Here is a 22,403-nt window from a genome sequence, read left to right as displayed (position 1 = left end):
TATTGAGTTGTGCAGGATCATTCTGTGGGCTTGTCTTCACTGCAACAGAGACTAGTAACTCAAGCTAGCAGACAGGCCACCCTGCAAGACCCTCAGCACACAGAGCGATTGGATAAGCAGCTAATGAGCTATGTCCTGTAGCTGTATCTTGACTGCGTTACTAATTCAAGCATCAGCAACACTTGAGCTTTAATCTACACACAAACTGGCCAGCTAGTTAAGGTTAAAGCACCACTAAACTCTAGCTTGAGTTGTGTGTGAGAGTGTGGTGACAGGAGTCAGGTTAAGGACAACACTTGAGTTATACCTTGAGCTAACACTGTAGTGAAGACAAACGCAAACTTGGTTTTAATCTTTCAGAAAGACAGGAGGACTATTCTTAAATATAACTTTTAAGTATAACAAGTGGGGTTCCGCAGGTGTCTGTTTGGGGACTGGCTCTGTTCAATATCTTCATCAACGACTTAGATACTGGCATAGAAAGTACGCTTATTAAGTTTGCAGATGATACCAAACGGAGGGATTGCAACTGTTTTGAAGGACAGGGTCATAAGTCAAAATGATCTGGACAAATTGGAGAAATGGTCTGAGGTAAACAGGATGAAGTTTTAAAAAGACAAATGCAAAGTGCTCCACTTAGGAAGGAACAATCAGTTTCACACATAATGGGAAGAGACTGTCTAGGAAGGAGTACAGCAGAAAGCGATATAGGAGTTATAGTGGATCACAAGCTAAATATGAGTCTGTGTGATGCTGTTGCAAAAAAAAAAAGCAAACGTGATTCTGGGATGTATTAACAGGTGTGTTGTGAGTAAGACATGAGAAGTCATTCTTCCGCTCTACTCTGCACTGGTTAGGCCTCAACTGGAGTATTTTGTCCAGTTCTAGGCACCGCATTTCAAGAAAGTTGTGGAGAAATTGGAGAGGGTCCAGAGAAGAGCAACAAGAATGATTAAAGGTCTAGAGAACATGACCTATGAAGGAAGGCTGAAAGAACTGGGGTTTGTTTAGTTTGGAAAAGAGAAGACTGAGAGGGGACATGATAGCAGTTTTCAGGTATCTAAAAGGGTGTCATCAGGAGGAGGGAGAAAACTTGTTCACCTTAGCCTCTAAAGATAGAACAAGAAGCAATGGGCTTAAACTGCAGCAAGGGAGGTTTAGGCTGGACATTAGGAAAAAAGTTCCTAAGTGTCAGGGTGGTTAAACACTGGAATAAACTGCCTAGGGAGGTTGTGGAATCTCCATCTCTGGAGATATTTACGAGTAGTTTAGATAAATGTCTATCTGGGATGGTCTAGACAGTATTTGGTCCTGCCATGAGGGCAGGGGACTGGATTCGATGACCTCTCGAAGTCCCTTCCAGTCCTAGACTCTATGAATCTATAAAGAAAATACTGCCTTTTAACAACTACAAAAGTTAGGGTAACACAAGGAATAAGCTTTCTGTTTGTGTTATATTTCTGATACACTCACAGCATTGATCCGCTGAATGGCTCATGCGTCTTAAAGTGAGGAGAAATGTTTCAGAATGTGAGCTTCAAAGGGACCCTCCATGTGAGAGGGGAGGGTCCTGGAGCCTGGGCTTCAGCCCAAGCCCAAATGTCTACACCACAGTTAAACAGCTCCTCAGCTCAAGTCCAAATCAGCTGGCCCAGGCCAGCTGCAGGTGTTTGACTGCAGTGTAGACATACTAGTAATCTTTGTGTGACTCAGCACAGTGTGACCCCCCTCACACTGTGACCAGCAGAACAAACATACTGTCATAAGAAAAAAAACTGTTCTGGCGTCAAGTCAATACGTTTCATTTTACCTTGTCGGGGGGAATACTGGAAGTATGGAGCAAAGTTAGCCAGTGGATAGAAAATTTAAATACAACCTGATAGGTTACAGGTGAGTTTGGTTAAGACTAGTCACCCCAATAAGCCACAAGGAATAGGCAAAAACTTAGCTTGACTGGCTGAAGTGTATTCCTCAGATCTGCATTTTATTTTTTAAAAAAGGGGGGTGGGGGGAGGTGATTTTCACTTTTCATATTTCTAGAACTTTTGAAGCAAGAAATTCAGGGTCTCATTTTTTGTTTAAGTGCACTATTTATAGCTCCATGCCTACTGTCTGTATCTGTGTCAGTGTAATTACCACAACTGCAAATGCATTAGGTAATTGTATGCACAAATGCATCCAGCTAGTTGTCTTCACATGCAAATGCCTGAATTTCATGGGCAGCTACATTAATGGGTGCAAACTACATTCTTAACTTGTACACATGTAGAGTGGACCCCAGAACATGCAGAAACTTCACATATCAATGAAAGCAAAAATTACTATCACACAAAGTACAGGCCCTTTTCAGTAAGTCTTGGTGGTCAACACAATATGAGTTAAGTACCCATTATCTCCATATTTATTCTTACACCCATGATATGTTTGCACCACTTCCCTGCTCTTCATAAAGAGTTTTATTCACACGTTTTCCAAAAATTTAAGTTAGGTCACAAACGTCTCGTTTTCTCTTCCACATACACCCCTCCCCAAAAGTTGGTTGGATCTGTCCATGCATTATTCTTTTTGTAGTTCCACCACATGCTAGTTCTAAAGCCAGTTCATCAAGAAGGCATTCTGCCTAGTGCTGTGAACTGTTTATACCTCAGCTTTTTCTTCTTGTTTAAAAAAAGTTTCATTTTTTTCTATTACAAATAAAGTCAGAGATCCCTACACACAGGCTTGTCAGAATCTAGGCGTTTTTCCAAGAATGGAGATAAAATTGAATACATCACAATAAATAAAAGTGAATCAGACCAAATCACTGTGTTATGGAAATTAGAAGCACAAATCTTTGTTCTAAGAATGCCAATCATAATTATAGGTAAGTTAACACTCTAGTCCCTTTTCAGACTTATAGTGTGAAGAAAATGTACCCCGCCCACTAAGAACCACATTTGGATGATTGTCGAAGTTCCTAAAAGGATGCTATTATAAACTGGAAATCTGAGTGACATTGTAACAGTGCATTTTTTTTTAAATAAATTGATAATCCCTATCCAGGTCTCAGAATTAAAACATCAAGTTACTATAGCCACTGAGCTTTCTTGCTTTCTGAGTATACCATATTCCAAACATGATTCTGAAGAGTTCGACGAATAATATAAAAAGCTGAAGAATCTGACTCTGCATATACAAATAATTCTCCTCCTTCATTGTTCCATACATAAAGTCTACATGTAAATGCAGAGACAAGGTGGGTGAGGTAATATCTTTTATTACCAGGGTTCTGCCCCACTGTGGGTAAGGCACTGCAGTTCTGGGGGCAACACCCTTGTGCTCCCCCAACTCTGCCCATGGGCTCAGGGCTTCTGTCCACGGGGAGCGCCGGGGCTCGGGGCTGAAGCCACACACTGCTCCTGGCTTCAACCCTGGGGGGAGAGGAGAGGGTCCTGGGGCTAGCCCTGTTGCTCCCAGCTTTAATGGGGGGAGGGCTCTCAGGTTCAGCCCCATGGCTCAGGGCATCAGGTTTCAGCCATGGGGCCCTGCAGACCCCTGAAAGGGCTTGCAGACCCCATGGGGGCAGTGGACCACTGGTTGAGAACTGCTGGTTTATTGTATCAACTTCTGTTGGTGAGACAAAAAAGCTTTAGAGCCATACAGAGCTCTTCTCTGGGTCTCAGAAAGGTACTCCGAGCATCCCAGCTAAACACAAGGTGGAATAGATGCTTTGCATAAGTAGTAGGCACATACATTCAAGGAAGTGGCCCATTAACACCTGAGCAGCAAAATGAGGGGGTTACAGATTGTCGCAATAAGCCATAAATCCAGTCTCTGTTCAGTCTATGATTTTTAGGGTCTATCAGAGTGTTGTGGCTCAAAAACTCATCTCTCTCACCAACAGAAGTTGGCCCAATAAAAGATATTACCTCATCTACCATGTCTCTCTAATATACTGGGATCAACTGCTACAACTACATTGAATATGTAAAATACAGATCAGAGTAAGTAGCAGACCATTTATTCATCTCCTCCATTATTCCCTGCTTAAGCTCTTAATGCATCCCACATGTTGATCCAATTTGCATTTGATTTATGCACTGCATTCTGTACAGGAGATATTTGAAATCTTAGATATTACATGCAAAAAACTGTCAGCATCCTACAGCATCTTGTGAGGAATTAAACTGCAGGAAAAAGTCACTTAAGAAAATCTTGATATAAGACTCCTTGATGTTCATCAATAAGCCATCAACCTGTCTCCCTCTTCATTTCCTGTATTCTTTCTAACAGCTTCAGAAAAAAGCAATTTACAGAATTCTACTCCCAAAAACAGCTATTTAAAAGAAGTGCTTCCAGGACTACTTTACTGGTCAGTGTGATTGATAATGTCAGATTTTTAGAGGAAGAAACACAGGTAAACCATTTTTAAGAAGACTATAGCTTCAGTTGAAGTGGACTGAGAAGTGTTTAATGCAAGCCAGTCAATTAATGAAAAGTTCAGGGCAATCAGTGCAGTTGTATGCTAAAATCATTTCTATTAAAAATATACCGATTTTATTGTTTCCAGTTACCAATAGGTCAGTTACCAACAGCTCCTCTTATAGCATAAAAACAAAAGTTATCCTCAGAGGCTCAGAACCAAGGTCACTTAAGACCATCTATCAACACCTAGAAACCAGCATTTTTGACCTCAGCCCCCTGAAGACTGGTCTTTGCCTGATTATTCATCACATTTCTACTTCCTGCAGCTCCTTTTTTTCCAGTCACTCTAGTTATAACAGAGGGGACAGTACTCAAAGAGGGTTAGTGTCATTGCTTAACATATGCATTTAAACAAACACTAACCCCTGCACAAACTAACATTAAGACAATGAATTAGTGAAGAGAAGGAGGTTTTACTGCAAGATGCGTAGAAACAGGTTCCCATACCATGAGGAGAACTCTTCCCCCCCGCGGGCAGTATAGACATCAGCCTCAAGCTTTAGTAGCTATGGTGGCTTGACACCATAAGGGTGGAGGCCTTCTGAAGTACACTTAAAAGGGTTCTCAAATTACTAACACAAAAGTCCGGTCAATAAGGGCTGCAATAGCTCCCTACAGGCATATCAGCTTGTCAGACTTACATATAGGCATTGATATTCTAAATACGTGCTCCTTTCTATAGCGGGCCATTACCCAACAATTTGTGCCACACAGAAGATTTCTACCCCACAAGATGTAGAATTCTGGCGCAGCATGCTAAGCACCCTCACCTCTCACCGAAGTCAGTGTAAAGCTGACAGCACATAAATATTTTGATCTTAATCCTGAACTCAGGAATAGCATTGCTGCATGCACATGTTGCATAGATTTTTTTCTTTTTTAATTGGTGGGGAGGGGTGGGAGCACAGCACAGACAGGCAGAGAAATGGATGAGAGTACTCAATGGCCCACCATGTAACAATGAAATTGCTACACTAGGGTAGCCGCTTCATTCATCACAACTTGTAATTTTATCCTTTCTCCATTACGAAAACCCTTAATGGGATCATCATCACCTAGTAAATCATTCCTGAAGAGACCATCTACATTAAAGGAGTGTTAGGCTTAATCAGAGGGTCTAAAGCGAACACTTATTACATTAATACAAAAAAAAAAAAAAAAAGTCAAACAGCCCCCATCTACACAAAAATAAGTCTCTAGTAGTCAGAGTTAAGGTTGTAGTGACCAAATCAAATGCATTACTGACGGGCATTAAAGAGGACTTAAATTGAACAGAAAAAACTTGCATTTTTTAATAGCATACATAACCCTCCTCTCTACCTTGGCATTTTTAGTATACCATCTCCATTGTGAATTTAGTTAGAATTTAAAATTCAGCTCTCTAAACTTAGTTTAAATATACCTGGTTGTATCCAGTGTGTATTTGGGTTTACAATGATCACATGATGTATACTAAGAACGAGAACTCAAGTAGATAGTGTACTCCAGATCAGTTTACTGCTTACTGACTGCATGGCCTTAGTAAATGAATTCTTGAATACAAACGCTACTAATACCCAAAACACACATTTGAAGTAACAGGAACATGCATAATTAAAAAAGCCACATCACACTACTTGTATCACCCATAGCAATTCACAGGTGATTGTACAAATAAAAATAAATCCCAAGAGATGCTTCTGTCACCTTTTTTACCTGCCTTTCCTATACTGATAGTATTTCACACACAAAAAAGTCAAAGAACATTAAGGTTGCAAAGTTGAGCATTCAGATGTTTGGAAATGTAAGAATTAAGGTTGCCTGGGCAACTTGATTGACAACCATATGGCTCATCAGCAGGGTTTAGCCTTTATGTGTACTGAGAGAGGAGATGCACACTTTGCTAGTGGGTTTCACAAATACTGGCTGACAGCAGAGGAATGGTGAGACTCAGAAAACGTGGGTTCTAGTCCACACTCAGGGAGCATGCTCTAGTGGGCTACTTGTTCCATTCTGTTTTAATATTTAAGGACACGATTATGTCTATATTTATAGTAGACACCTATCCCATATAGATTTGGCAATACTGCACGTAGTCTATGACTAGATAGCACAAGGGGATACATTCTCTGACTGCCTCTATGTTCACATATACCCAGCATACACTGGCACATGCAAGACAGTGCACAGATAATGTTTCTTGTTTGAAATTGAAGACTGAAGGCCACTTCAGACAACTTGGCCCATATCATAGAAATATTAACAGCTGTAATCACTCTTGGACTTCTGCAGCACCAAGTTTTACACAAGAGTCAACCTGTGTATCGGGAAGTCTAAGTGTTCTCCACCCTAATCAGTATTATTAACAAACTAAGATCTAAAAATTAGTTCCTTTGCTTACAGCTGCATTAAAATGTACCTTATAAACAAATGATAGTCTAAGTTATTACACAGGTGGCATGCTGAAGAGCATGGAATGCATGTGAAAGTGTTAAAACCATACCAGATACTGTTGATCAGGGTCATCTGAATGTAGAAGATGAATAAATCTTCCCACAAGGCTCTGCTCATCAGCAAAGTCCTCAGGGTCAGGGTCTTCAGCAGGCTGATCTGGTTGGTCCTGGATCAGTGTTGATACTAGGTTCATAATTGCATCGACCTGTAAGGGAGATAACAAAACATATCCAATGAGGCTTAGAGTGGTATCAAACATGTAATAAACACAAACCTGATTCAAACCCATTCATTAGATCCTACCAGCACAAACAAGAGTTACTGATCAGGAACACAAACTCTTTACACATTACTATTTTAAAAAGCAATTCACAGCACCCAAAGCACACGGGGAAAAGAGACTTCATTATTTTAAAGATTCCTTAGTTTATATAGTTCATCCTGTTCTGAAGGGTGACCCTCATAATACAACAGCACCCACTCTGCCTGAATAGTAGATATCATCTCTTCAAATGTGTGTAAGGTACTTTTTTTAAAAAACTTGTTTAAATACCTTAGATTAAAACAAAAAAAAACCAAACCAATGGTAAATTTGCTTTTAGCTAGAGACTTTACATAGTCCCCGCCGCACTTAACTTCCACTTATCAATTAGCCAGTTTCCTCTGATCACATCTTGGAGGTTTAGGCACAGTGGACCAGGGAGATGAGTGAAGACAACCTAGATAATTTTGGAGGGGGGAGTGTAACTCTACTAAGTATGGTAAAGAAAATCACGTGCAAAATTATGCTGTGGTTAGACTGTGGTTTTAGACACACCCCCCACCCACCCACATGAAGTCAATTAGTGCTGGTTTCCAAGACTTGTCGCAGACAGAAAAAACACTGAAGTTTGCGACAGTTAATATTTAGCTGTATCCTTTCATACCTGTTCTTGGGAGACAATTACTGTGTTATAATCCAGTACATTGCTAAGCACGTAACAACTCATACTCTTTCTGGACTCATAGTCGAAGTACTCAAAGAGCGGATGGAAGTGCTTTAGTTTCAGAACTGTCAGGACATTGTTGTAGGTATCAACCGGGATCTTTAGAAGCCGTGTTAGCTCTTTTGAAACAGCACTGCTTGTTGCAATACTAGAATATAAGTAGACAGTAAAAAAAAATTAGAAATCATATATGTTTACTGATATTTAAAAAAAAGTAGTGAAAGCTAAAGGCGGAAATAAGAGTTTCACAACAATATAGTTTCACTGTTCAACATGTGTGTTCAACCACTTGCTTGTAGTGGGATAGAAAAAGCCCTCTACACAGGCAATTAAGGTGGAAGTTAAGGCACAAATCCTGCCTCCAGCATGCATCCCAAGTAGCAGGGCTACACACTAGGAGTTGGCCTCCCAGACCAGAGTAGTAGCAGAACTGCATTATAGCTACCATTCCAACTGGAGGACCAGAATAGCCATGCCTATGCCATCCCACCTCTCCTTACCCTTTATGAGGCGGAATGGCCAGTACACATAATTAGATCACTGTGAAACTGTACAAAGGGAGGCCACAAGGTAGTGAGCTCAGCTGCGTGCAGGTCATGTGAACCTGCGTAGAGACTCTCCAAACCCTGCCCCCACCTCACAGAGTGGAATCAATTCCACTGTAGCAAGGTCCTCTGTGCCTGAATGTGGGGAGCAGGGTTTGCCCATAAATTGCCTATTTACTGGCGGGAGAGAGAAGGGACCTCCGAAGTAGTATCTAATAGATACCTGAACACCAGGAACTGAGCTAACCTAGTAGAAGCATCCTGTTCAATTTAGTATGAGTCATAGGTAAAAGGGAATACAATAAAAATCTGTGTAATTTTTAGAGATTAAGAAATATGTTGACATTACTTTAATACTATACAGTGTGAAGTGTTTCCTCAACTCTTCCTAGAGTTGCATTTGTTCATTTTTCTTCAGAAACCAAAAGGAAACCTTGAAGATCATACCATAGCTCTTTCAGGAATAATCTAGTATTCCTACAATATAACTTGAATGCTGTCCATGGATGTCTTATAAAAGATCTGTGTACCTAGGACAAAGGTTAGCACCAATCAACAACCTAATTTATTCAGGGTCTCTTCACTATTGGGTCTTCATCAGTAATTTCAGGATATGTCTACGCTGCATTTAGACACCCACGGCTCACCCGTACCAGCTGACTAGGGCTAAGGGGCTGTTGAATTGCGGTGTAATCGTTCTGGCTCAAGCTGAAACCCAGGCTCTGAGATTCCACACCAAGGGAGGATCCCAGAGCCCAGGCTCCAGCCCAAGCCCTAACACCTATACTGCAATTCAACACCCCCTTAGTCTAAGCCCCACGAGCTACAGTAAGCTGGCACAGGCTAGCCACCGTAGTCTAACCACAGTGCAGACATACCCTTAGAGACCAAATCATTATCACCTTTGAAGACCGATGTCATCATTAACCCTTTGAAAACTGCATTTTACAGTCTAGCAAACAAATTAATACTTAAGATAACATGTCAATCTCCTTTTTTTGGCTGACGGTAGGGGTTTGGAGGGTGTTTTTTAAAAAAAGCCAAACTAAATACAGTTGCTCCCAGAGAAAGTACAGAAAAGTTTCATATGTCACAAGAAAATTAGTGTTCACTTACTGCTCCAGATTAAGTTTATTAAAGATTTCCACAGTTGTCTCCAACACTTTATCAACATAGTCAACACGATCTGGATAGCATTTCATAGCTAGGTTAATAAGCGATACTTGCAATGACACCACGTCCTCTGAAGGCATATCTTGTCTAGACTGAAATTTGAAATAGCATAAGTTAAATTTGAGAGAAAGGTCTAGTTTTTTGTCAAAGACCAGATTTGCATTTTGTATTCAGAACACACCTGTATAACAGTGGCCACCTGCTGTGAAAAGATGTCAAAAAGCTTAATATCTGCTGGGATCCCTGGTCCATCTTCACGGTGAGCAAATAAAGCTAACCTGTGAACAGAGAAAGGAAAGAAGCTCATTCAGGTTAGATTCTTCTTACTTTAGGGAGACAAAGTGTTACATACACACAAAGAGGAATAAAGTCATGTACATAGACTCAATGTATTAATACCTACTGGACATGAGTAGGAAGTTCATGGGAGAGGTCACAAGGCATAGCCCTCTTCATAAAAGTAAACAACTAGCACAGCCTGGGAAATACTAGCCCCAAGAAAAGAGATTGAGAATGAATGGTGACAAACAGGGAGCAAGGAAAAAAGAAATAGAGGAGAATGGGAGGCCTCAGTATGTTTTCGAATTCATGCTCCTAAACATGGGGCATACATCCTGCACCTCTGCAGCAGAGGACAGTCAGACAGTGGTCATATTCTGATGCACCCACAACTATTTCATGTTATTTGCTGACAAAAATATTATTTACTTAATCTCTGTACTGGTCTCAAGAGAAAGGTGTATTGGAGATAAATATTGACAGCTGTCTGTACACATGAAAAAAAATCAGATCAGCAAGTCCAGGACTTTCACTGCTTGTGCAGGGCAAAACATGAAGCAAGATTATGGTTGGAAGCATTGATGATCAATTTCTTTCCATGTTATGGAGAGAATCCACATCTGCTGAGAATGCAAGCAACACAAGAGGGGATATTTATCTGTTATGTATGTCATTAGCTAGAATTATGCCCAGTAGTTACAACTGTAAGAGAAACCGTTCATGCTCACAGCACTATTTCAATATTTAAAGTTACAAGGGAAACAGGATGTGTTGGGGGGGGGGGGGAAGAGGAAACATTTCAAAAGATCAGGAAGCCAGTAACATTTGCTCTGCTGCGTGACAATACAGAGACTTTGCCAAACTCCAAGCAATGCCACTTAATTACTTTCTAACCACTGTGCCATAGGTGTCCTTCCACTGCCTCACAAAAAGGAGTCTGGGGGGAAGCGGGGGAATACCCTCACAGAGTATGCATGGAATCAGCTTTAAAACCAGTTACTCATCTGCAATACCTGTGACATCTGGAACAGGATTTCAATCAAAGTTTGCTCAGACTTATTACAGAAGAGGCAGGTGAGAAAGGTCAGTCTGCCATGCTCTGTTTCCCGACCAAGGGAGAGAGAAGGGCCTCAATGATTTAGTTTAGAGGCTGCAAGGCTCCATGAGCCAGGATCAACCCATCCTCACACTTGGCACAGCTGCAGGTGCATGTTTGCAGAGGAGCAGGCAGCTCCCTGAAAGCCAAAACACCTTCCTTTCCTGCTTCTGCAGTGGCCTCAAGGCAGCTGGCCATGAGAGTAGAACATATGTCAAGCGCTGCAGAATCAGAGTTGAGAAACAGTATCCTGGCCAGCAGCAAAACTGAAGGCAGAATTTCTGCACACTGTGCACAGAAATAGTCATAAATCAAGGACCCCAAAGCTACAAACCAACTTGACCATTTCTGGGAAGACTCCCTGAACAGAGGGTTCTGATAAGTGTGGTGGGTTAGATCTTCAAGATGTTTTCCTCCCCACAATCATCCCTCTGTCTCGTCTGGGTTCAGCTTCAGTCAGTTGCCTCTCTACATCTTGAGATCATCCAGATACTCGGACAGCTGAACAATGGTACTATTAATGTCAAAATGTGTTGTAAAGCTGGGTCCTGCCTGCATAACGCTGGCATCTCTGACCATGCTGCCTCCCATCTGCCCCAATGGCTTCCTGCAGATGTTATGAAGGAGGAAGTGGGGGGGACAACTCCAAGTGCGTGGTCTGTGGCGAAGGAACCAATCCTGCTCACAGTCTGACTTGAGAAGAACCATGGGTGCAATCTCTGGGCTTTTCCATTAACCCCTGCATTTCTGCTGCAATTACACTATAATCAAAAGCATAAGCTGCCAAAGACAGATCCAGTAATAAGAGAATGAGCATCCTACTTTTGCCTTTAGTCAAGCAAGTGTCATCCACCAGCACAAAGAGCACCATTTCCTTTCCATTCCTGGCCTGCATCCTGGCAAGGAGGTGTCCAGAACATCAGAAGTAGCTCCTTGCTAGATTCTATCACCATCACAAAAGGTTAGATACCAGTCAGCAGCTGATGAGTTCCATAGGATCCAGAGATTTTTTTAGTTCTGGTCAGATGGTTATGCAATTTATGGTGGGAGACGTCTTCTGAGATGTTGGCACTGAAACTCTCACTTGGTAATGGATCTAGGTGAACTTCTGACCTCCAGCTTTTGCTACACAACAGGCTTCTTTGTAAGTGCTGGAAGGTTACACAGCAAATACAAGAGTTCTAGCAGCCAATTCTGCTACCTCCTATTAATCTTCTTTTAATAAAAGGTAACAGCCCAACCATGAGTACGACATCCACCTATGAAACCAAGCTGCATGCCTATCCCCGCACACAACTAAACCATATTTGATTTGGACATGAGGCTACATACCATAGATGTTACTATGGTCTCAATACTAAACTGAGGATGTAATATTTCATGAATATGTTGGGTGGTTATAAAATTCTTTTGTTCGGCTGGAATCCAAGATGCATAACCTAAATATCAATTTTTACTCAACACAAATGAAGCCATGGTAATCTCAGTCATCTCTGCTGTTCACTTCGGAAGCTTAGCCCTTTTAGTACTTAGGTGTTTCTCTGTTAATAATGTAGTAAGGTAGAATGTGTACATATGTTTATATTGGAAAAAACAAATAAGAATAAGATCTTTGTTTTGATGTGACTGCATAGAGATAGCGATTTGACTCTCCAACTGCACTTCCCATTCTCATTGACACGACACACACACAGTACCAATTTGCACCCCATAAGGCAGAGGTCCCCAAACTGTGGGATATGCCCCCCTATTGGGCACGGAGGAACATTCGGGGGTGCAATTGGGGCGGAGGGAGCACCACCCACTCCACTCCTGGCCCCAGCCCCATTCCCAGCTGTGGCCCCAGCCTTGGACCCCTTACTCCTGTCTGCGTCACCCCTCCTGGAGCTGCAGCTCCACTCCTGGCTGGGGGAAGGAGGGCAGACAGGAGATGGGGGGGGGTCACTAGGTAAAAAGTTTGGGGAGCACTGTTATAAGGGCAGAAATATAGGCCAAAACATTTTCTTTATTTTATTCAGGTATTTATAGTTCGAATAAAATCAACTGTTGCAATTTAAACAGATACCAAGAGGTTAAAAAAAACCAGAAAGAAAAAAAGTCTTTTGGGAACAAGAGTAAAGCTCTGCTGGTAAACTATGAAATTAAGAACAAAATACTTTTACCTCCTCAAACTAATTCCTCCTCACAACATTCAAGACATGCAAAATGCTGCATGTTTTGTAAATACAAATAAATGTTTGGATCTCAGATACTCAAACAAGAGATTGCATAATAGTTTCTAATATGCAGCCACCTCAGATGTGGCTGCTGCTTTGTTTCATGACTCCAAATCAGAGCTCTTAATTATTGTGACTAAAGTTCATTCACTCATTTCCTGGAGATAGCCAGAAAAATCCATCAACCAGAATTCACAAGTCACCAATTCTCCTGGATAGAAAATGCAAAGTTCAAAAAAGAGCAGACACAATTAGTTCTTTAAATACTATATCCATGATGAAAGAAATTAATATGAAAGCAACATAAGGTAAGCACATGTTTATCTAGTAACATGAAATCATTCGAGACCAGCTATTCATGGATTTTAATTAAAACTGAAATTTGGAAGATACAGAAACAATGAAGTTAAATCAAACAGTAGGAGAAATCAAACAAACAAAAAACTAGTAGATCCTCAGCTATTTGTGCTCAAGCTATTAAGTACTGTAAATTCTATTTAGTCAATATTTATTCCAGTTAAATCCTTCCTCATACTCACCTGTCAATTAAAGCGATGATAATGTTTTTCACATTCACATTTTGGTGTAATTCCGCACAGGCTCGGAGAAAAGGGTTAAGGGTCTGGAGATGAAATTCATCTGGGAAAACCTAAAATTCACATCAAGAATTACCAAGTTTCACAACAATATACACCTTTAGTTACTCAACTCTCTGGAGAAGTAACATAAAATTGCTACTAATTTAAAAAAAAATAGCTGCAGGATAACTGCACTTCACACTATGCAAGAGAAGTCTTGGTGTCACTTCAGGGCAACAGGCAGAATTCAAAACAGAAGTGGATTGGGAATGACATGAAGCAGATGAGGACTGCATAGTCTCAGCACACAAGAAAAGCTTTTACCATCAATTATTTGTAATGCAGACACGCCTGCCTTGAAGAACTTACAAACCTCCATAACGGGAAATGCAGGGGAGAGGAAATGGGATTCAAAGCTGCAGCTAGTGTGAGTCATGCCTCCAGCTTTCCCCACAAGCTGCAGAGTCTGTCAAAGCATTGTGCTAGTACCAGGAGACTGAGAGGGCAGCATATGGGAACTGGGCTCAAGGCAGTACGCGATACTCCCAGAACCCCCAACAAAAACTGTTCCATCACCTATGATAAAGGAGTGACAGCAGCTATGATCCTATTAAGAATAAGAAGGGACTGGGCTGAGGAAAATTAAGTGGCCTAACACTCAAGAAGCAACATGCAGATTTACCCAGTGGACCAAGACAAATATTTTGACAGCTATTACAAAAAGTATATAAAAAAAGTACTTCTTCCCAGCATCAATTATATGGGCCAATAAACAAAAACTTAAGGAAATTCAGTAGTCAGTTTAGTATTTAAAAACAAAACAAAAAAAACACAGATCAACCGCTTAGCCCCCAGCCCTCCACCTCCCACAAAAAAAATAAAATAAAATACACCCACACACTTTATAAGTCATTTATTTTAAACATTGCCACCCCAACCATCAAATGAAGCTACTTTTGCTCCTTTCTGCAGCTTACCTGAATAATACATTCCATGAGATACTCCTGAGCTAGGGCATCCCTGCAGTTTACTACTTGCTCCAATATTCCAGGCAAAACAATCTGTAAAGGAAGGAAGATGCTGCAATATTTTTTCCCCCTCCATTCACTTCCTCAATCAATACAAATGCTGAATCAGATTTTTAAAGTGTTATAAATTTTCATTCTGCCTACACATGTACAAACTTTGGTGTTTTACAGCAACAGTCAGATTCTCTCTCACTAGGTATCAACATATAAATCACGGCTGTACACTGACACTAAAATAGTAATGAGAAGAATCTAATGTCCATTCTTACTGAAAACATAAAAATGAGTTTTTTCAAATAGAGGCACATGCACACGCATGCTCTCTCTCACCCACCTCACTCACTGAGCAGATTACAAATGGGTATGTCCATTTATATAAATCTCTCCCACTTTAATTAAAGGCAAATGCCACTGAAGACAATTACAATGGCTTACAAAGTATTTCTCATTTATTACTTTAGACTGTCCAGATAGCTCAGGGGACATTCCAGCTTTTTGGATCATCTGAATTCACTAGTATTGACATTTGGGGGGGGGGTGTCTATTATTTTGAACAGGAATGTAGTCAATTTCTTGAATGCTTTGAAATGTATCATTTCATCCATCTTTTTGGCTCCTTTCCCTGTACACATGCATTGCATGTATGCATATAAAGGGAACTAGTATTTCCTAGTACACAGATTGGGGGACTGGGAGGCAGGACTTCAAAGTTGAATGGCCAGTTCTGTCACCAACTGTGTAATCTTGTGCATATCACTTTGTCTTGTTGCACCTCTTATTAACCTATCTCCTGGAGCATTATAAGATTTCATTAATGTTCTGAGAGCTTCAAATAAACAAACAGTGCTACAAAAGCACCAAATATATTGATTTTTGTGAAACTAACAACTTTCATAGACAATGAAACCCTCGATTCATGTTTTGTTCATCTGTTAAATATGGATACAGTTAAGTATGAGATGAAAGAAATCTCACCTGTTTATATCTCTCCACATTAACACCTTCCAACTGACTAAGGCGAACCAAGTTTGTTCCCACTAGGATTCTCAGTTCCTGCCTTTCCCGCTCCCTCTTTTCTCTATCTCGACTGTGTCCTTGGTGTTGCATTCGCACCCAGAGTTTGTTCATCTCAGCAAAGTTCAGCAGCACAAAATCCATGGAATCACTGATGTCGCCAGTGGTTTCTTCACTGAAATCAGGTCAGTGGTTAAAAATAAGAAGGGTATGGCTTCTATCATAGAAGGGGGGGAGGGTTTAAAACAAAAGATGCATGTTCCACCGTCCCCTTGAAAGGGCAAAGAACTTTCCACCATGAACTTTAAAGTTAGATCAAGAGGAATTTTAGTTTTAGGAGAATGTGACAAAAGAGAAATCTACAGCCAATCAAATACAGATACAATAGCCCCAATCTACATTAGCATTTGAACCATATTGGAAAAAACTGGGCTGGACAGGGTCAGTAGCACACTTTGTCCACATCCACAATGGCCAGAAAACATTTTGCATACCAGAGATGTATTTAAAACATTAAATATTCTCTACTGTAGAGAGTTTATAGTCTACGTCTAGAATACCAGAGCTCATTTTATCTTAAATCCTACTTTCCACAGTAAGTGAAAACAGAAAAAGCTTGCATACCAAACTTAAAAGTCAACACATGAGTTGTTACTGACCAAGTTCTACAAATATTTTTGGGTGCATGGGGGAAGGAGGAAAATGAGGATATGTTGTTTTGACCAGCGAGGCCATTTTAAAGCTTGGGTTTTTTTGCCCAAGCATACAAAGCATCTCTTAAGGTCACCTGCCAGGAATTAATCCATCAAGTCTTCACCAGAGACTGGACTTGCATTGTCTAGCCAAAGAACAATTACAAAAAACAAAAATTCTATTTAAAATATGCACCTATTTCAAGCCTTACAAGATCATAGAGAATAAACACTATTCATGTATTCCTCATTTAAGGATGAAGCCACTCTGCGCTTGCATCACATTTCTCTTACTCTGTCTGTTCGCCTTCATCTGGTAAGATATTCCTGGTACACTGAAGAAGGTAGTTTCGAAGAAACAAGCCTCTAAGAGGATGCTGGACACCGCGGCACATTTCTACCAAATCTTTCAGGATATCTTTTCTGGACTGAGGAAAAGATTTGACATAGACAACACCTACTGTTATCAGCAGATAGCTAGAAAAGAAAACAGAGTTGAAGAAATTCTGATTAAAATGGTGGATTAAGTATTATTGGAAAAAACTTGTCTTGATACATGAATACATTACAATAACCTGGTCAGAGCCAGGTCTACCCCTCTCTTCTCACAAGATACTTAGAAAGGATGAGAAAGAATTAAATGAAGTGATGGGTGGGGCACAGAATTTTGGAGTGGGTGGGCAAAGAAAGAAGCTTTTTTTAATCTAAGTTTGGGTAAGAACAAATACTTGGCCCTACTACAGCGTTTTATATATTCAAAGCATTATACAGACATTAACTAATCAGTGCCCACAATGCACACCACTTTTGGCTGGTGGGCAAGAATTATTATTTCTATTTACAGGAGAAACTTAGGGCATGTCTACACTTAACAGTAGATCAGCAATGCTGCAATCAATGCAGCGAGTGTCGATTTAGCAAGTCTGGTGAAGACACGCTAAATCGATGGGAGAGCACTACTCCTCCCATCGATTTATGCACTCCACCTCCCCGAGAAGTGTAAGGGAAGTCAACGGGAGATGCTCTCCCGTCGACACAGCACAGTGTAGCCACCGCAGTAAGTGGATCTAACTACGTCAACTTAGTTGCGTAAATTAGATCAATTTACCGTGGTAGTGTAGACCAGCCCTAAGAGATGATGTGAGTTGCCCAAGGCCACAGAGTGAGCCAGCTGCATAGCAGGATTGGACTTCAGGTTCTTGTGACTCCCCAGCCCTGTACTCATTCCTCCAAGCATCGCTGCCCTTCAATGTTCTATTTAACACCCGGAAGAGGATGTGAGGATTTACAATCATAAAAAAAACCTTAATTATGGGTCCATGGCCTTAGAAGGGAACCGACACTACAAGCATCTCCTCTTAGGCAAACCTCTGTATGTGCAGAGTATCCCTGAAGGCTCATGGGCACAGGGGTCCACGCACACAGAGCTGCTTGCAGATCGGAAGCTAAATCAGCAAGAGGATAAACAATGCTATGTAGTTAGGGCAATTAATAAAGTTAAGACTTTGCAGTAGTCTCAAGTGTACTGTATCTGAATTCAGTTATTGTATCGTTGTATAGGTTTAATTTTTGTTTCATCCTCTTTAGTGAACCTTACTAAGAGAAGATGACTAAGAATCAGAAGTCGCTTCCTTTTCTAAGGATCAAAAAAGGGAAGAGGAATTCTTAAACTGAAGCCCCTCCATTCCCATGTGATAGTCACTTTTTAAAATTAGCTTTTCAATACTAAGTTTACTGTGGACTGATTTAAGAGCTTTTATTAAAAAGACGTAGAGACATGCCACAGTTTTTTTTTTTGTTTTTTTTTAAAGAATATATAAACTACAGGAATATTTAATATATATTTTAAAAAGTGTTTTTTCTATTCCCTATGCCAACAACTGAACATAAGCAATTGGAAAAATGAGACCTCCCACTTATCTTCACACATATAGGGCTAGATCCTCAGCTGTGTGAAATCAATTTACACCAGCTAAGATTTGGCACTTATGACAATTAGGCCTATCAGTACAAGATATTTGGAGAAGCAGTTAAATAAAAATGTAAGTTTCTAACAGCTGATTTATATCAACAGTCAGTGAAACTTTTTTTTTTTTTTTACACTTTATTTCACTAAATTGCTAATAAAAGAAAGTACTTGACTGGGAGAATCCAACTACTAGCTACAAAAGCTGCATTTGGGGCCTAAATATCTCAAAACACTAATCAGGAGGCTCCTGTGCTACCAGATAAAGAGATTTTCTTTATAATACTTTGAAATCCTGCTCTGAAGCAGGAGACAAGAACACAAAATCCAAGGCAAGAATTTCCCCCGAGCAAGACGTTTTAGAAAAATAGTATTCATTTGTTCAGTGCTTATTTACTTACAGTCTCGGGATAATATTTCCAGCATACTGTACTAGTTCATAAAGATCCGCCACTTTCCTTCCCTTGGCAAATTCATCTGTCAGATATACCTCCAAATAGTGTAGCTCATCAGAAATAGCCATATCTTTTCTCTTATGGTTAAGGATTAAATATTATTACCACCACCACAGATATGCATACCCATTTACTCAACAGTACCAAGAGGAAGATACTGCCCAAGGAGTTTAAAATCTGAACCAAACAGACAAACAGTAAGAGTCAGGCACAGGGAACTGAAACAGTTTCTCACAGGGCATCACTGCTGAAAGATTGAATTTACAAGTTGAAATATTTGAAGGAGAAAGGTGTTCAGCATGCAGAGGAGTGAGAAAGTATTGGGGGCAAGGATACTGCAGTAGAAGGTGCAAGCAAAGGCACATCGGACTAGGCAAAATGAAGAGTGGTGGGGAAGGTCATGGCTTTCACAGAGGGGTATTCCCATCCTTAGCATTTTTAATGCATTTTATATATGTATAAAAATATATATATATACACACACAAACACACACACACTTAAGTTTTTAGAGTGGGAAAGTAAACCCCTCATTTCTCTGCATGTCAACAACATATTTGCTACATGAAAAGTTATCACATCAAAAAGAAGTAAATGCACCAGTCTCCCAGCTTTTAGAAAGAAAAAGCTAAAGCACACAGGGGCCAAAAAAGGCAGCTAACACCTGCAGCATGTTCTTTTGGGGTAGGTAGGAGTTGTATTGACTCTAAAGAGACTCCCTAGTTTTCTCAGCAAAATCTAGGTGCTCCATAGTTCTAACTCTTTGCTCAGCGCACACTGTAGTTTTTAATAATGCCATACAGAATCTTCTAAGAGGTCAGGCCCACAGAGTTCTGAAGTGATTATGGACTACTTTATACTATACAAAAAGAATGAACAATCGCTTTCACAGTAAGCTAGTGTGTTCCCTTCTTCAGCTTATCTGGATAAAGAACAGTTCTAGCAGACAAAGAAAACTGAATAAAGCAATATTAGGAAAAAAATAGATTTTACAAGAGATGAGACCAAAGAGATATCATGTTACTACTAGGCACACAACTACACAGATTGCAGTGCACAGTACCTCAAATATTCTCCCATCAACCATTCAAAAGATACAGAGTTCATAATAGCTCTTTGGAGATAGCATAGAAGTCCGCAGCTCACCAAGCATGTTGGAGGCATGTTTCAGAGCATCCATAAGCTTGTTTTTGTCCTAAAGAGTGAGTGTGAGAACAAACATTAGCAGTGTTCACTTATCATTCCCCAGCCTAGACAATTGCAGTTTGATTTGTGTAGCGAGTTAGTTTTTTAACACGTTAAAAACAGCAAATGGAAAACTAAATGGATAAAAATGCACACAAAAAAACCCAACCCCAAAAAAACAAAACTGAGAAACAACCTATCTCAAATCCAATTATTTTAAGTAACTTGGTCACCATCTAAACAGAGAACTAGTGAGCGTTTAACAAGAAAATGATGTAAGTTTTGTTCTTAGTGTCTCTTGATATGGAGATATAGTACACCTGTGGGCTAGTACATGAAACACTGGAGAAACGGCTTGTTATTTACACTAGTGGGGCAACCCTTGCCTCTCTTCTCCCCAACAAACATAATCCCACCCAGCTCAGTCTAGTGATGAAGCACAGCACTATGCCCTAACAGATAAAGATACACAATATTAGTGGAAAACGCTGCAGAATTTGGATAAGATTCCCCTGTCCCTCTCCATAAAACGCTGCTATTTTTAATGTGTAGGGAAAGTGGTGTTTTATTAGACTGTCGAGAACAAGAGGCATATTTAGAGAGTTCCATATAATTATCTGGACCATGAACCTGCACACTTCTTTGTATCACTATAAAACAGGCTACTGGGTGGGCAAGGATTAAGTCTTAGTTCTACAAAGTTTATAAGCATGGGACTTCAAAATGTCTTTAAATAGTGGGACAAGTTCTCCTTTCAGTAACACGGATGGAAAGTATAATTGTGATTTCTCTGCGGGTTGTTTTGGAGATGTCAACACATCATCAAGATATGAACAGAGGAAATTCTGTTGGTGCTATTGTTTTATCCTTGCTGGCTGCAAATACTTGACTGTAGTTGGTCAAGGACCACTATAACCTTTCACAGACTCAAAGCTTCACAAACTCATTTTAAATTCAGCTTTAAGTTTTATTCATTCTTTTGGAGATAAAGCCAAATTCCTCATATATGCTAGGCTTCTACTGTTTATGCTCCTCATCTTCCGTCCAATTGTCTCTTCACATTTCAGCCAGCAGAGGTAAAGAGATGAAGGGAGATCTCAGTGCAATGTATCACAGTACAATCCATCTAAGGCTATGTCTACACTACCCCCTGGATTGACGCTCCGGGGATCGATGCACTAGGGTCAATTTAGCAGGTCTAGTGAAGACACGCCAAACCGACCCCAGTACTCTACCCTGAACGAGAAGAGTAAGGTAAGTCAACGGGAGAATGCCTCCCATCGACCCAGCGGTAAGTCGACCTAAGCTACGTCAACTCCAGCTACATTATTCACGTAGCTGGAGTTGCATCGCTTAGGTTGACTTACCACAGTAGTGTAGACACAGCCTAACTAACGCCACAACTGCAGCCCTTGGAAGGTCCCCAGCGTATGCTATAGGCATAGTACTCCTGCATAGCAGCATGCAGAGGACTGCCCTGCTGAAAATACATTCAGCAAAATTCTGCAGCTTGACTGGAGGGAAGAGATGTGGAAAAGCACTGTGGAGAAGTAGGCACTTAACATATTGAAAGTAAGGGACAAGCAGGATGTGTTCTTACCATGCTAGTTTTACATAAAAGGAAAGGGCTACTCTAAAACCTTTGTGAAGATTTAATCTAAAGAGCCTTCAGGCTTGTAGGCACTTGCAGATTTCCACTTGAGAAGACTTATTCCCTCACTTGCTGCATGCAATAGCAAGTTCCTTCCAGCTTCAAGAAATTACATTCCACTACTTAAAACAATAAACAAACAACCAAACAAAAAACCGCATTTCTTACCAAGCATCGCTTCATCTGGAAAGACTGGACCTTTACAGCCTGAATGGCTTCATCCAGGAGCTTTTCCTGCTCATCTTGAGGAGACTGCTGTGTTGTTGGCTAAGGAAAGAAAGACAAGGGAAAAAAATTGACTCAAGTGTAACTATTTATGGTTTGGTTTTATCAAAGTTGGATTCCTACCATTTTGGGCATGAGATGTCCGCTGGGTTTCTACCAGCCTAATCCCAGTTCCACATTTCAGAGTTATTTGTCATTGTCCCTCACCTAGGGTATGTCTATGCTTCTGAGACTACGCAGGTACAGATATGTCGGTATAGCCCAATGAGCTTGATCTGGAACAGGTGCAGAGAAGGGCTACTAGGAATGGAAAACCTACCTTGTGAGAGTAGACCCAAAGAGTGTGGATTGTTTAGCCTAACCAAAAGAAGTCTGAGGGGACATATGATTGTGCTCTATAAACACATCAGAGGGATAAA

The 22,403-nt window shown here is 40.5% G+C and overlaps 1 protein-coding gene across 1 annotated transcript in view; it reads right to left on the bottom strand.

Annotated features, from left to right (window-relative positions):
* Positions 1 to 22,403, bottom strand: part of VPS35 (VPS35 retromer complex component) — a 46,939-nt gene that overhangs the window by 8,514 nt on the left and 16,022 nt on the right. Inside the window, exons 2-12 of the mRNA XM_044987658.1 lie at positions 21,928 to 22,026; positions 20,022 to 20,118; positions 18,872 to 18,995; positions 16,799 to 16,981; positions 15,774 to 15,987; positions 14,748 to 14,831; positions 13,732 to 13,841; positions 9,783 to 9,879; positions 9,545 to 9,693; positions 7,824 to 8,031; positions 6,947 to 7,102 (exon numbers count right to left, since the gene is read on the bottom strand). Of these exons, the coding sequence (XP_044843593.1) occupies positions 6,947 to 7,102; positions 7,824 to 8,031; positions 9,545 to 9,693; positions 9,783 to 9,879; positions 13,732 to 13,841; positions 14,748 to 14,831; positions 15,774 to 15,987; positions 16,799 to 16,981; positions 18,872 to 18,995; positions 20,022 to 20,118; positions 21,928 to 22,026 (1,521 nt within the window). The remainder of the gene's footprint in view (positions 1 to 6,946; positions 7,103 to 7,823; positions 8,032 to 9,544; positions 9,694 to 9,782; positions 9,880 to 13,731; positions 13,842 to 14,747; positions 14,832 to 15,773; positions 15,988 to 16,798; positions 16,982 to 18,871; positions 18,996 to 20,021; positions 20,119 to 21,927; positions 22,027 to 22,403) is intronic.

Source organism: Mauremys mutica, chromosome 14 (genome assembly GCF_020497125.1).
Source record: "Mauremys mutica isolate MM-2020 ecotype Southern chromosome 14, ASM2049712v1, whole genome shotgun sequence".
NCBI lineage: Eukaryota > Metazoa > Chordata > Testudines > Geoemydidae > Mauremys > Mauremys mutica.
The sequence above is the reverse complement of the archived record's forward strand: the minus strand, read 5'-3'. Positions and strand labels throughout refer to the sequence as shown.